The sequence below is a fragment of the Hetaerina americana genome, unplaced genomic scaffold (genome assembly GCF_022747635.1).
Source record: "Hetaerina americana unplaced genomic scaffold, ioHetAmer1.1.p SCAF_4, whole genome shotgun sequence".
NCBI classification, from domain to species: Eukaryota; Metazoa; Arthropoda; class Insecta; order Odonata; family Calopterygidae; genus Hetaerina; species Hetaerina americana.
Genome location: NW_027286985.1, coordinates 30,686,719 through 30,702,788, shown reverse-complemented (window position 1 = coordinate 30,702,788; position 16,070 = coordinate 30,686,719). Strand labels below are relative to the sequence as shown.

The following is a 16,070-nucleotide window of genomic DNA, read 5'->3' as shown; positions in this document are numbered from 1 at the left end:
ATTCCAACTTCTTGCACAAATTGACTTCTTGACTGTTTTTCATAGATTTGTCCCTTCATACTTCCTGACAGACTTTTGCCTTCCTGTGTAAGAAACCTATTTCACACATCCTTTATAAACTTTCCATATTCTTGAACTGCATCGTTCACAATACTTCTTTTGCTGTTTGCTTCCCTCCTCACATTATGCTTTGACTTTTCATACTTCTACCTACCTGTATTTTAATTTTCTATTCCCCTCTCTTGTCTATTTTCCTCATGGTAATCCATGGTTTCCTTATCATTTTCTTATTTATTGTTCCTATAGTTTTTTATTGCATATTTCTATATCCTTTCTTGTTATTTTCTCCCTATTCCTCTACTATGGAGCTCCCTGCGCTGTGATTTTCGCTACGACCTGCTGATACTCCATGTCGTCCTGTTGATGCTTCTTCATTCCATTTCCTTAACCATCTTCCATATTGTATCTTTTTGAATCTCACACTTCACTAATTATTACTAACTTATGATCTGAACTCAAGAGGCATGTCCCTGAAAGTTTTGAAGTATTTATACTATTGTAAATGTCAATTAACATGGGAAATAATTTTCTATGTTAAATCAATCTAGTAATTTTCACAAAGTATACCATACAAAGCAAAGAAAATCATTTTGACTTCCTCAAAATTATTTTCTTTTGACCTCAATAATAAATTAGTTAAATACTGTTAAAAGTCTAAAAAATATTTTAAGCATTTGGAAGGCATATTCGGAAGCTGATCGTGGAAAATGAAGTCGTCTATTTGTCGCTGGTTTATGTATTTGAATAACAGAACACCATGGATGACAGTGTCTATTCAATAGAAATGAACTAGATTCAACCTGGTACATTAAAAGAAAACATAACATGGCTCGTAATACCTACTTTCATTAGTGTTTGTATGAGGCTCTTATTTGCTCCTGATCACTAATTGAACTAAATTACTGCCTAAAGACAAGATTTCTCACAACACAATGCCAACTTTAAGAATCCAACCTCCTGGCACTGTATTATGAATTGTTGGAACGCCAATTGCAGCATCAGCACTAAAAATAACCTTCATAAAAAGATCGCTTTTCACTAAGTGTTTTAGTGACTTACATGTATGCAGAGACGTTCTTTTTTAGATAGAATTCTCGTATCAGTAGTGACAAGCAAATGTTTCGTAGCCTCATCTATGGCTGAAAATATTGTCAAATGTAGATAAATGATGAAGGTTCCAGTCCATCAGCTAATATTAGCCATTTGGTTCAATTTTTACAATTACAGGCAAATTATCTTCGGATGACTCCTATTAGTGTACTAAGTATTGATAACCATAGAACCTGCATTTTTGAGGCTTTTACAGCCTGTATTATGAAGCTACACAGTGTTTCTGTTTAAAAAGTCTCATGTCACACTCACCAATACCTTCCTATTGCCTAAAATTCCAGAGCAACAGCTGATGCCGCTTCCTCCAGAGGAACTCGAAGTCAAGGGATCAGAATCCCACTGAAAAATGTTTGCCGCCTTTGGGATTTGAAACCATGCCCTATGGTGGCAAGCTAGTGCACCATCTCGATCCCCCTAGAGGTTAAGGAGCACAGTAGAAATGCCATTGCAAGGATATGAAAATTTTGTTGAGGAGGGGTGAAATTGGTACACTATGCAGGAAGGGAAAATCGGTGTTAACTGTTAGGGGTAAGTCGGATAGAATAATAGTTGGAGCAGAAAAGATCCAAGAGAGATTGAAGGAAAATATAGAAGAGCCGTATGGTAAAGAATCAAGGCCAGTGAGGTTAGACATAGATAATATGACATATATGAAGATAGCTTAGGTCCAGGCATACTTGACGGTGAGATAGATAGGGCATTCAGGGAAATGAAATCAAATTAGGCCGCGGGGGTAGACAATATTTCTGCGGAACTACTAAAATGTTTAGGAAAATGTAGGAGGAAGAATCTTTTAAATAAGAATAAATGTTGCTGAAAAATAAATTCGCCACACACAGTAAAAATGGTTGGCAGTATACTGTGATTGCAGCGACCGCGGAGATGATTGGCAAGCATAAAGGCTGAATTCGGATTGTGATATCGGAGAAATATAATGATAAGAAGAATAAACTCGCTTGTCATAAATAGTTAAATGAAAAGCTTGTAGCAATGAACCGGTTGACTGAGCATGACATAGGGCTACTATGGTGTAATTTGAATGAAAGCTTTCTACACTACACAAGCTCCGAAAATTGAAGACCAATGTTTTACGTGCCGAAAGATAACATGTCGAAGATTCCTCTGCAAAATAAGAAGTTTCGAAAGTAATCATATAATATAATTTTAGAGAAAATTATGTAAGAGGGACCCAAGAGACCAATGTAATTCGGACGAAAGGAAGGGAAGGTGAGAAATCTCAATTCGTTAAATATTTATTACTATTGGTATTCTACCGATTAAGGGAGGTTTTGAATGAATAATGCATGAAATACTATTGAGGATACATATTATTGCGTAAATACTAACCCACCAACTCTGGTGAACACATGTGTCGAAAAATTGCAAGAACTTTGATTTCGTGACTTTTCAATGCCCTTTGAACTCCACAGAATTTGCATTGCAATTTTTATAATACAGGCCGCACCGAACGTAATTAAAGGTCGCGAGCAAATTATCTGTGATTTGAAGTTAAATTACAAACAGAAATAATATCTTCTTCGAATGTAAATGGTCATGTGGATATTTCGTCGTCGAAGTCACGAAGCTAGCATAAAGATCTAGTCTAATCCCAATGGCTGAGGCCGCCAGCCGTTCAAATGGAAAAAAAATCATCTGAGTGATAATCGCCACTCAATTGTTATTGAAGATTGCAAGATGGGGCCCGCAACAACTCGTAACGATCGGAGACCTAGAATATGTTGGGATAGGTTAGGATCTGTCCAAACTAGGAGGGCAGGAGTTGTCAAGTCCCTACGGAAGGGAGTGCGCGATATATGATAAAAATTGAAGTAAAGAAATGGTCGAACGTTCAAATCTTATGATCTCCACTCTTTCGTTAGAGGCTAAAAGGAGCTGAGGGTGCTTTAAAAGAAACCTCATGAACTCCATCCAGCTTATTCTTTTAAAACTGTGCCATATTTACCGACCAAAACTTGTGTAATTTCGGAAGCAAGTTGCATATTGTTCAGAGAACAATCATTTCGCAATTATCGAAGAATGGAAGAGAGTTCATCACTGAAGGACTTAGACCAGTGGATTGAGCAGTTGTACGAGTGCAAGAAACTATCGGAAACTCAAGTCAAGACATTATGTGCAAAGGTAACAATAACTTCATTTTTTTGATACAAATTATGTTAATATCAATATATTATCTCACGTGAGTTCTAAGACTGACTTAAAAATATATTTGTTGTAGTTGTACTCATTATTTATGAGTTAACGTTACACTGTCGTAGGGGGCGGGGTTTTTTTCTTTCACAAGATATACTTATCATTAGTCTGAGTTGAAGATGTTTGGCATTCAATTCATTTGTCGATGTTTCAAAGTTAGTTTCTTGCGGCCTTGTCTTTTTATCTTCCCATTTGATACCTCTCCTATGCCTTACAACATAGGCGCTAATATAATAATGAAGAGAAATGTTTCGCACGAGTAATTTAACCTGGTGATGATTTCGATTACCAATTCTATTGGGAAAGGCAAAGAGTGAGGCAAGGATAGGTGTGGATTCAAAGGGAAAGGGTAACTCGCAGGGCTCAGTCGCTCGCTGGAGATCGTGGACCGCTGCGTGAATAGCTGGATGAGCGACGTGAGATGACGAGTGGTCACCGGGTTAGGGTTTTGGTGTAACGTCAGGTTAAGGGTATGGTCAAGGGCCTTATAAAACCTAAATGTTGAATTATTAATCGAAATCAAGTTTGCTTTTTCATTCCGGGCTCAGTGCAGGTATCCAGTAGTATAAAGATACTCTCTGCTCATCAGTAGAAGAGGATGTATTTGGGAAATACATTTTTACAGTTTCAAAATGTGGGTACCCTTAGACTAATAAATACGAGATATTTTCAATGTGTATTTAGGTAGGTGAGAGAGAAATGTTAAAATATTTTAGAACAAGCTTCCAAGTGAAGATTGAGTTGACCGATTCCTGCAGAGACAATAGTGTTTGAATTAAAAAAAGCTTGAGCTGGATCCGAGTGTGTCTGAATAATATGAACTCTAAACTAGAGTTATGGAAGTGACCTACCACCTCCAAATGTAAACTATGTTGATAAATCTGATCGGTGATATAGGAAGAAAGAAATAATATTCTTTATTTGATATTATGTATACATTCATGTAATATTCATCGTAAATTATTTGTCTAATTCGTTAATAAGTCATAAAATTCGTAGCAAAATATCCAAGTTAAAATGCAGCGTTTGCTTGGCTTATCATACCTGAGGCGTAAATGGTATCAATGACTATGCAGTGAGAATTAGCATCCCAGTCGCGTTTTTCGATTAGTCTTGCAATATAACTAGAACTATGGTCTTTTCTCGAGTTTGTTTATAAATATTTAATTCCTTCATTTTCCAGGCCGAAGAGATTTTCGCAAAGGAATTAAATGTTCAAGAAGTAAAATCCCCAGTTACTGTCTGTGGCGATGTTCATGGACAGTTCCATGATTTAATGGAATTGTTTCACATAGGGGGTCAACCACCAGATACAAATTACCTTTTTATGGGGGATTATGTTGATAGAGGATATCACTCCGTTGAAACAATCACCCTTTTAGTGGCTCTCAAGGTGAGTTTGTTGGGTTCATTTTAAATATACAAATGCATAGGTTATGGATATTTTCTGACATTTTTAAAAAATCAGGTGTGTTGGATTTTACACCCATGACTCCAGAGGATATTGATTATGAAAAGTGTTTGTGGTTGTTTGTTTCTGCTATGAATCCTACTTGCTAGAAATCCTCTTCAAGTTGTTTTTTTTAATGACAAGTTTGATATTATTTTTATCTCTTAGAAGAGAATATTCATATTTTCTCGATTACCATAAAAACCATTGCTACTAGTTTTAGTCAACTGGCTTACATAGGTTTTGGTGGGATACACTTCTTAACCACAGCTACTTTTCTTAGCCTCCCCAAGCATAAAACAAAGTGACTCCCTACTTATGCTATTTTCACTTTCATACTGCACACCGTTTTACATAACAAAAAACACTTCTTTAATTCCAAAACTTTCTCGTTGATTCATTCCATCAAATACACCTATTCTTTTCCTCCCCTACCATGCTTTTCAGTTCATCTCTCCCCTATCAATCCTCAATTCAAATCCCATCTCCATTCAAAATTCTCTGCTTCCATTTTTGTTGTCTCCTTTGATTTTCCCAGCAATCCTATCTCCTCCCCTGCCATCCATATTAGATACTTTTTTGTTTGTTTTCCTTTCTGTCCAGTTTATTTTCCCCATTCTTTTTCATACCCATGTCTATAAAGTCTCGAATCAATACTTATCCTCGTGTTTCAACCACCAAGTTTCCCTGCCTCACAAAACTTCATTCAATATGAAAGTTACAAAATGTCTTTTCTTTATTGCCTTACTCCAGGCCATCAACTCTCATCTCTTTGCACTATGAAAATTTTCTTCATAATTTAATAAATTGCCTATGTTTATCCAAAATACTCTCTAGAAATTGGACAGAAATAACATTTACCACCTGTGATTTCCACTATACTATTTTGGTCCTCATACCCTGGGTTTCAACACTTCATGTCATCTTCAGGTGAAAATTACATTCTTGTTGGTATATACAGGGTGCAGTGCTTACATTCGGACAAGCATGCGTTTTCTCCAATGAGATTTTCTGGCCAGGTTTGCAAAACCTTCCCCAGACTTCTCCAAAGCATTATACTTAGCCACAATATTGTAAACAGTCAATATGGGATACCAGAAGAATCGAACTATTTTGAAATATAGCCCAGTGTGAACACTTTCAACAATAGCGACTCTTCGATTGTACTCCACACGTGTGCGTAACATCTAAGCCATTTTGAGGTTGACTGTTTACTAGATGCCTTTAGATTTCAAGAACACTAATCGTGACCTCCAGTGGAACTACGATATGGTGGGTAATTCAAATTGAAATTTGTCCGGATTAAGCATTGCACCTTGTATATGTATACCCTTGTTGATTAGAGGAAGGAAGGGGGGATTTAGGTGGGCAGGAGGTGGAGACTGATAGATTAGGTGAAAGGGCCAAAGAGGTGGTTTCCAGGCGGATAGTGGAGTGGGGAAGAAAAAAGTAGCCCTATTTTCCTCATGTTGGTCTTCCAGTCATTGCTGCCTCAGCATGTGGCTGGTCTCTTGCTAGGGCTGGAATGGAGTTGGGTAAGGAAAATGGGGCGGTGGCTATTTATGCAGGAATCAGAAGATGGCAGGCTGTTGTGTGTCCTTGTGATGCACTTAAGGGGAATTGAAAACGACAGGGAGTGGGAGGGATATACTTTTGCATTCACTAGGATTCATTGTATGAAGCACTAATCCTAGAGCTTCAATCTTAGGTTGAAAACTAATTGAAAGTATTCTTTTTCCACATATTTAGGTAAAATACCAAGAGCGAATCACCATTCTTCGAGGAAATCATGAAACACCCAAAATTACTAAAGTTTATGGTTTTTATGATGAGTGCATGAGAAAGTATGGAAGTGCGAATGTTTGGAGGTTTTTCAACAATTTATTCAATTACCTTCCACTCACGGCTTTGGTGGACTCACAAATATTTTGCCTTCACGGAGGTCTTTCCCCTTCAATAGATACCGTAGACGATATCAGAGCTTTGGATAGGCTAAAAGAAGTTCCTCTCGAGGTAAGTACATTGTTACTTGGGTTTCTTTTAATGTTAGATTCACTTCTCTCGCTTGACTTTCCTATAAGAGAGTGGAACTGAATTTTGAACTATTTAGGCTTGACTGTAAAAACTGGAATTCATTTACAAATTGGTCTTAAAAACCTCGCTTCAAAATATAGTAACTTTGTAATTCTTGAAATTCTATATTTTATGGTGAAATCATGATGCTATTTTATCTGTCCATTAAAATATTAAGCAAATTGGCTATAGAATTTGTAATTGACTTTTTTACATTATGTTTAGTAAAGAAATATTTGCTGTGCTACAAGTATTTATTTTTAAAAATATGAAAACCAATATTTAGCTACGGCCATAAATTGACAAAATATAGCATTCAATGAACTGATCTAAACCCATAAAATCAGTGCAACTGATGTTTTTAGAGAAAATTAAAGCAGTCTTCTTTCAGTTGTCTTTCCCTCCGCGTTGAAACCTTACACTACTTTATCTTTTTTTTTCTCTCATTGCCATTGAGGTTAACTGGACAAAATTTTATTTTTTGAGCTCTGGTGGGGTTCTCTTTCATTATGCTCCACAGGTGTTTATTTTTCAATGACTGAGGACCCTCTCTAAGGTAATGCATGTAGTATATAGTATATAATGGTAGTTGTAGTATAATACATATAGATGTAATATTTATTTGTCCCAATCATTATTATAAATTCCTCTTTTGGTAACAAAATATACTTTCTATCATCAGTGGTTATTTTTTATGTACTATCGTTGTAGCACATCATATGGCAACAGCAATCACTTGGTAAAATAGTAAGAATATCAGCTCAAAAAACCAGCGCTTATGTATACTCAAGAGTGCTAATCACTAAAAAAGCAGCCATGTTTAACACTAAAATTTTAAGGAATAATAAGTTTATTTATAGAAATGTAGTTCATATATTTCTTTGATTAACTACAACCCTGATCTGGTGAAACGGCAAGTAGATATAAAGCGAGAGATGGAGTGAGGAAATTTAGATTCTTTGGGCTGTGCAAGGTGAGATGGAAGAATAGCAGGGGTAACTGAAGGGGTAGTTATAGAGTAATATACAGTGAAGGGGAAGAGAACTAGTGAGGGGTGTCAATAATCTTATGTACATAAAAATGTAACTGTTTGTTTGTTCAAACTCTTTAATCTTTGAAAGTTCTTCATTGAAGACTTTGAGGTTTTTACATAATGTTGCATTCGAAGATGCGTATGTTTTATATACCTACTATATATTATATAGATGTCACACCTGTGACAGGCAGCACAATCTGTTGGCTGCAAAAGCAACACACGCTATACTAAATATAGGAAAAGATGCCATGGTAACAGAAGGTTGCCATTGGTAATAAAGGATGCCATGGAAGAGGAAGATGTACAGCTAAGACGGATACTGAAGATGTAGCAAAGGCGATGCTATATTTAGTTTTTTCTTTTGTGTTTCTCATCTTTCAGTGCAAGTGGACTTGAGCTGTGTCGATTGATCCGGGTTTGAATTGAAATATATTTTGTTTGTATTTTAAATTTTTTGTTTTTGATTTGCTCATTTTATCATGTTTTTTTCCTGCTTAACAATTATATGTTTTTGTTATAAATTTTTTCTTCTTTTATCTCTTTAGTTCATCAAAATAATGCCTCACCGAAGATCAAACTTAGGTCTTCCTACTCAAGGAGCAGAAACAGTGCAACGAGTGATTGCAAATTAAACTGAGGAAAAACTGACTTGAGGATGCACGGTGATCATGTTCTGCAGCTTTAGTTATGCTTTGTCCGCAACAGAATGAACGCGACAGCCTAAGAGTGGTCAGTTTAAATCCACTCCATCTGCCAGGGATGCTACCACACGTATGGCATTTTAAAACCAGTGTACCAATTATCAATTTGTGAAATATCAACCAGCCAAAGCTTTGCAATTCCACGCTGCTTGCAGTAAAAAAATTAATTAGCAACTTCATAGAAGCAAAACTTTTGACAGGAACTATTCAAAAGTGAATATCTCCTCATTCCTTGCATTCTTATAAATCCAACAGATATGCCATTGACATTTGCAATCACCATCAACAAAGATCAGAGCCATTCTTTAGAATTGTGTGGTTTAGGTGTAGACATGGATTTCTACTCACATGCAATTATATGTTGCTTGTTCTAACAAACCAGATAATCTCTATATCTTCACAGGCAATGGAGCAAAAAATATTGTTTACCAAGAAACATTGTGAAGTTTAACTTATAAATACGCACTGTCCCTTTTCTTTTTTTTTTCATTTAACCAAATTATCCTCAGCAACATGTGGCTGGGTACAGCTAGTGTGGAATAAAATGGCAGTAAAAAGTGTAGTTAACATATATCAAGCAACTGATACAATATTATCTGTTCAAGTGAAAGCAGAAACATTGAACTTGGTAATTATTCAGTTATACAGGGCACGGCAACATACTTTCTTTGTTATAAAGTAAAACTCCTTTAAAAAAGGAAGTTACATTGCTACACCCTGTACATGCCACCAAGCAATCATAGAGAGGAAGAATTCGATAGGATATATGATCAGTTAGAGAACATAATCACGGGTGTTCCTGGAAGGAAATATTTGATACTGATGGTTGATTGGAACACAATAATAGGCAAATGAAGAAATGGTAGGGGCCTATGGTTAAGAGATAAGAAATGACTGCTGGGAGAAAGCAATGGAGTTCTGCCTGAGACAGAGGTTAATCATGACCAGCACTTCGCTTAGACACCACAAAGGTGTAGGTATACATGGAAAATGTCCAGAGATTCAGAGAGATTTGGCACAGATTTAGGAATAGCGTGAATAGCAATTCTCAGTTTCCCAGGAGCGGATGTGGACTCAGACCATAGTTTATTAGTAATGCAGTGTAGTGTCTGATTCAAAAGGTGTTAACTCATCATGCATAGTTAATGGATTCTTCCTTTTTCATTTGATCAGTTTTAGTTCCTATTCCCAAAAAGATAAAAGAAGATTTCTGTGAGGAATATAAAACAAAAAGTTTGATTTAGCATGCAGCTTAAGTGGTACTAAGGATAAAAAATAAGAGGATGGAGAGCAAGGCTAATGATTACTTAGGGGATGATCAGTTTGGGTTCTGGAAGGGTAGAGGCACGCATGATGCCATTGCAGTAATGAGGTCACTATGGAAGTACTTTGGTAGAGTTCATCCAGTACTAAGTACTGGATGAACTCTACCATCACCTACTGCATCAACTTTTGGGCTGATAACTGTGTTTATGCTATTTTAATAAATACAGTAGTCATAAAATTATATCGTATGAAGTAGTTTTCACTTCTAAGTGCACTATCCACTAATTGTGTGTATTGTTAACTGAGGGCCCCAAAGAATGGATAATAGTATTTTAATTTTGCATTGTTATCCCAACTGTTGCACAGCTACAACTTGTGGCACTGATAGTGATCTCTTATATCTTGCAAATTTTTGTGCAATCCTACTCTAATATGAAATGGCAATATACTGTGAAAAACAGTTTATACAGTTAATGTTTCGAGCTTGCTCTTCTGCGGTGCTCCAATTCATAATACAAATAGCCATGTTCCTTTAATTCGTCCAAGTTAATTTGCATTTCAGTCAACTTTTTACAGCATTTTCATCGTCCATTTGATTTTGGATGCGTTTGTTAAAAAAATAATTTTTATCAATTGAATCTTAAAATGAAATATCTTGAACTAAAACAGCTCTTCTGTTAAATTATGTTATTTTCAAATTTCAAACTTCTGCTGTAAATAAACCAATGTTTCAAATTAATTTTAATTGAAGCAATATTTGTAATACATGCACACTTAAACTTGTGCCCACAGTTACAAATGAAACCTGAGAATAAAAAAGGAATGCCTTTTTTTTAAAGGATAGTAGCCATTACCATAATATTTATTGCAAGAAATACACCTCTGCAATACAGTACTTGAGGATTATTCCTAATGAATAGAATTATTATTTTGAGTTTGGAATAATGAACTAAAGAATGAGCCATGAGTTAGAATTTTATTTCAGAAACTGTGATTTTGTAAATGATAATTTATTTTGCAGGGCCCAATGTGTGATTTACTTTGGTCTGATCCTTGTAATCGTGAGGGCTGGAATATATCCCCACGAGGCGGGGGTTATGCCTTTGGTCAAGATATTTCAGAAGCCTTCCTCTACTCAAATGGGCTGACGGTTGTGTCTAGAGCACATCAGATGGTTATGGATGGATTCCGCTGGTAAGGTGATAGCTGCAGAGCTTCTAGTTGTATATATGCCTCAAAATTGTTATGATTGTAATAATGGAATTAGGAAAGGTAGATGAAGGGTGTACAGTTGACCAAATTTTAAAAATGAAACTGCATTTCTCTCCAGTTATAACTCCATCATTAATACCATGGATTTAGATATTCTGCAAGTCTTTGTATCCATTCATAATTGCCATAATAAATTACTAGAATTATAGAAAATATTGCTATGCTCTTGTGTCTGTTTGGATTTCCTCAAAAGGAAAATTTCATTTGTTTCGTGGCATTTTGTCTTAAAAAGTGGCACATTAAAAGGATTATCATATTTCTAGAAAATCAGTAATGTACAGAAAAAAGGCAGGGGTTATATTCTGGGCGTGTCATAATATAGGATTCAACCTATCCCTTGAAAGCTTACTGAATTACTGGTAAGAAAGGCACTAAATGGTTGTATAACATGTTTTAGTACGTGTAGATAAAATGTTTCCTGATGAAATAGCTCCAAAATTTTCAACTTCTGTCTCTTAAACATTAGTGTTTCTACAGAATGTCACTATTTGTAGCTTTTCCCCCATTATTACCACTCGAAGAACTTCTTGTTTTTCTTGGATTATGATTGAAAATAATGACTAATTATTTTACCTACATCACATTTTTTCTCCAGGTAAGTTTTTTCATTATCAGTGGCTGATGAGGTACAGCCACACTTTTCAATTATTGTAAATTAGTTCTGACCTACATGCAATATTTTGTTGACAGGTGCCATGATCGTTGTGTTGTAACAATATTTTCTGCCCCTAATTATTGTTATCGCTGTGGGAACCAAGCTGCAATAATGGAACTGGATGATGCACTTGAATATACCCTGTAAGTATTTAAACAGGATCATCTTTCAATTTTGATAAATTTCAGGTGAGCCTATATAACTTTATTCAGATGCTGTTGCTGGTCCCTAGCCAAAATATTTACTCAAAGGTGCTATATCTAGTATAGTTGCTCATTAAATAATGAAAAAGGTTATGTGGTAAAGGAGTGCATTTAAAGGTTGACAAGAAAATGTATTTCAAAGATAAGTGGGGAAGTATCAAAAGAAAATGATTTTTAAAAAGTGAGTCCCATGGATTGTGAAAATATCTACATGAAAGCTTCTGCTTTGTTTGTCTGAGACCACAAAATTGTTTGGCTTTTTGTAATTTTTGTACTACCAAAAGGATGTAAGGATTCATTTATCTCTGCCTATTATTTGCTCTCATTGAAATCAACTACTTTTCATTTTTTAGTTTGAATTTAACTTTATTAGTTTCAGAGAGTTCACAAAGCAGGGATTGAACATGGATTTTGACTCCAGGAAAAACAGTAAAAGTGAGGAGTTTATCTAGTCTATCTTTGATGTTTTCATTTTTGTTTAACCTTTTCAAATTTGACTATACCTCAAAATGTATCGTGTCAACATTCATTTGTCATAGTTTGGCCTTGCTGCTTAAAGGCTGTACATTTTATTTTCAGAATATCATATAATTTTATATCAATTTAAACTCCATCATGTTTGGTAGGATACTTTTACATTGGTTCACTAATCGAAAACTGAATTCATGTGAACCAGTGAAAATAGGCATCTCAACTGACAAATGCATTTTTGTTTTATATTAGAAGTTAACATTCATAGTTTAAGCCTTGTTTTCCTACTAGTTTCAATAATAACCATAAGGAATTAAGAGAATTTTATTCTTCCCAAATGAGTAATTTTGTATTGGTGCATTTAGAGGGCATTTGAAATCTGGTGTGGGTTGATGTTAGTACTTTTTGGAATGTCTAGAAATATCAGCTTCCTATGTAATCTAACTGCAAGTTTATCTAGCAAGAAATATCGAGCTCTACGGCCTCTCAGTTAAATTAGAATGGGGAAAAAACTCCAATGGCCGTAATAATTAGTCACAACTCTCTCGTCAGACCAATTGTTGTGTTGGTTTAACGGGAACCACGTCAAGGACCAACCACAACCTCTCAACCAGAATACCCTCTGTGGTGGTTAACGGGAAATTAATCCGCGTCAGGGACCAACACACAGCTACACACACACTATCCTGACTGAAATCCTTCAAGAGGCTCTGAGACCCTGTTAAAGAATTTCAGAGAGGTTGTGGTTGGTCCTTGACGTGGTTCCCGTTAAACCAACGCAACAATTGGTCTGACGAGAGATTTGCGACTAATTATTACGGCCATTGGAGTTTTTTCCCCATTCTTATGCAAGTTTATCCTTTTTAAATTCAATGCACCAAATTTTGTTGTAATGTTCCATACAGTGTGTGGAAATGATTTTTTTCTGAGAAAAATGCATATCTTTGGTCTGGTGGACACTTTTAAGTTTATTCAAATATGACTTTTGCATTCCTCAGGCAACTTTTATATAGCATAAGAGTATGCATTTGATTCTTTTTAATTAAATTAAATTTTATCACTCAGCATATTCTCATGTATTTTTGCTTATTTTTACAATCACTGACCTCACTTTTTCTGTTATTTTCCTCAGTCTCCAGTTTGACCATGCACCTCAGGAAAGTGACCTTGGGGCTGAAGAAAGGACACCAAACTATTTCCTGTAAAGGAGAGGTGATGAGCTGCATATGTGGTGAGAGGAGAACATTCAATTGCAGTCTCCAAATTTTCACTTCATAATGAGATAGGGTGGCCAGCAATCCTTGAATCCTTAAAAAATGCGGAAAATATTGGAATGGGAAAAATCCTTGAAACAAAACTGGATTAGAGTAGGAAAGCTTTGAATTTCAAAGATTTTTATCTCATTTTACTGGAAAGTACATGGTGGACAGAAGAAAGAATGATGGCTTGTGTATTTTCTTCATTTCAATTCAACATAATGGGATAACTTAGTTATTTTTTTTTCACTAATGCATTTCAATACGTAATGTGTTTTGCAAGAAGATAAAGAAACTGTCTCTCATCTGTGTACTGTGAAGGAGCAATTTTAGATTGTGTACACATGAATAATTACCTAACAAATCATATACAGGAACACAATGTTTCACAAATTCTTCATTACTTATGTGGTTAATTACATCCCACATGTATGTCCTTGTATGGATTTATTCTAAACATGAACATTTTGTTTAATGCATTACTTGTATGAGTTTGCTCAAATGAAAGTGAAGTATTTACAATAATAAATTTAAGGGCTGTGTATAAATTGTAAAAAAACTGAATATATGTCGCATATAACATAAGTATCACTTAACAAAATTAATAATTACATAACATTGATGTATTAGAGAAGTTTAGCTAAGTTCTTGCGAGATACTTTTGTGAAGAACTAATATTGCTAATTTCACTTAACCTGTTCTTACTCAGCCATTCTGGTTATTTTTAATGCAAAATAGTTGCGTTTAACGCACTATGCTTACATTTAATGATTTTATTATGCCAGGTGAAGATCATCAATGCAAACGAACTGCTCTCTTATTGAAAATATACCCAGGAGGAGTTTCAAAGGCAGGGCACCCTGGCTGGGGTGTAACTTGGACCCAGTATCATGGTATCACTCCATCTGAAACTCATTCGTAATTGCTTTGGACAGTGAGACTCACTTCTCGTGGGATAATATGGTAGACACACTCTGCTTTTCGTAATTGCCCTTGGCAGTGAGACATTTCAGATGGTATCATATCACAGGCAGGTGAAATCCACTAGCAGTAAGCATTTCGTAATAGCCTTCATGGTACTTTTCAGGTAAGATCCACTTATTCCCACACTGCCATAAAATAATTCATATGACACAAAATATTCTTAATAGTCATTTTTGTGCAAATACTCATTCATTGGCTCTGCATACCTTCTGTCTTTCTTAATTACATACAAAATTAATATTCTTTCCCCCCCCCCACTTTGGTTCCCTCATTGTATTACCGTTTGAGGCATCTTACTTCCCCTCAGTATTTCCTACATCACCCTACTTTCTTTGAAATTCTCCCAACAGCTCTCTTTCAGTATCATGCATAGACTTCATTGTTTGTTTGACTCTTCATTTTTTTCTCCATGCAAACATCTCAGAAGTTTCTTATTATTGTTTATATGATGTAGTAAAAATTGTAGCACACAACTTTTTCTTCACTTTCTGGTGGTCTGTGTATTCTTTGGGATCCTGATAAGCTTTTGGCTTGTCATCAGGTTTGCAAGCGGCCAAATCATTATTTGTCAAAATGCTCATGGCCCTAGGGTTAGCAGTTGAGCGGGTTGCCCACCTGACTACCCTGGCTAGCAAAGCATGAAAAACAAATATTTCTCCTTGAAAACCTGGACTTACTGGCCATCCTGTGAGAATACAGTAGCATGAGACTCCTGGACCATGAACCTCTCAGAGCTCAATTTATGTAGGAAATATCATAAGTGATGCTTACAGCCAGAGTGAATTTTTGTTGAGCTAGGCAGTACAAGAACAAAAAATTTCACTGAATGGGCAGGGCCTTCAATTTATGATGTAACCACTGTGAAAATAGATGGTGATGGAGAAATAATTCCATCACCATGATTGCAAAACAAGAAAAAAGCAACAAATGAAGACAAGGAAGTATGAGAGACAAAATATGTTTTTGAAAAAAATGAGAAAAATTTCATTTTTCTTTTGCAATGATTGTTTCAGTGAATGTATTTTTTCCTGTGATATTAGAGTTAATTTTAATAAGAAATATACGAGTACATACTAATTATGCATTTGTTATTTCAAGTTGTAATCTATTTTTAATTCAGGTGTTTCCACTGTCAACCAATACAGGAATCCATCTTTTCAGATGCTAGTGCCGGCCAATTTTGTCTTCTGTAGGTGCAATTTCTAAAAAAAAGGGAAAATGGAATTCATAAATTAAATAATTAAATTTTTGGTTTTGTTTGAGAATTGTTTAGCTTATGGATACCCAAATCGTATTCTGTTGAAACGAGGAGATGCAATTAA

General features: G+C 35.5%; 1 protein-coding gene across 1 annotated transcript; it reads left to right on the top strand.

Annotated features, from left to right (window-relative positions):
• The first annotated feature begins 2,878 nt into the window (after window positions 1-2,878).
• LOC139691984 (serine/threonine-protein phosphatase 2A catalytic subunit alpha isoform-like) lies at window positions 2,879-15,805 on the top strand. The gene is made up of 6 exons (XM_071589971.1): window positions 2,879-3,309; window positions 4,565-4,774; window positions 6,581-6,844; window positions 10,929-11,101; window positions 11,870-11,977; window positions 13,641-15,805. The coding sequence occupies exons 1-6, from the start codon at window positions 3,208-3,210 to the stop codon at window positions 13,711-13,713; spliced, it is 930 nt and encodes a 309-aa protein (XP_071446072.1). The 5' UTR covers window positions 2,879-3,207; the 3' UTR covers window positions 13,714-15,805.
• The last annotated feature ends 265 nt before the right edge of the window (window positions 15,806-16,070 follow it).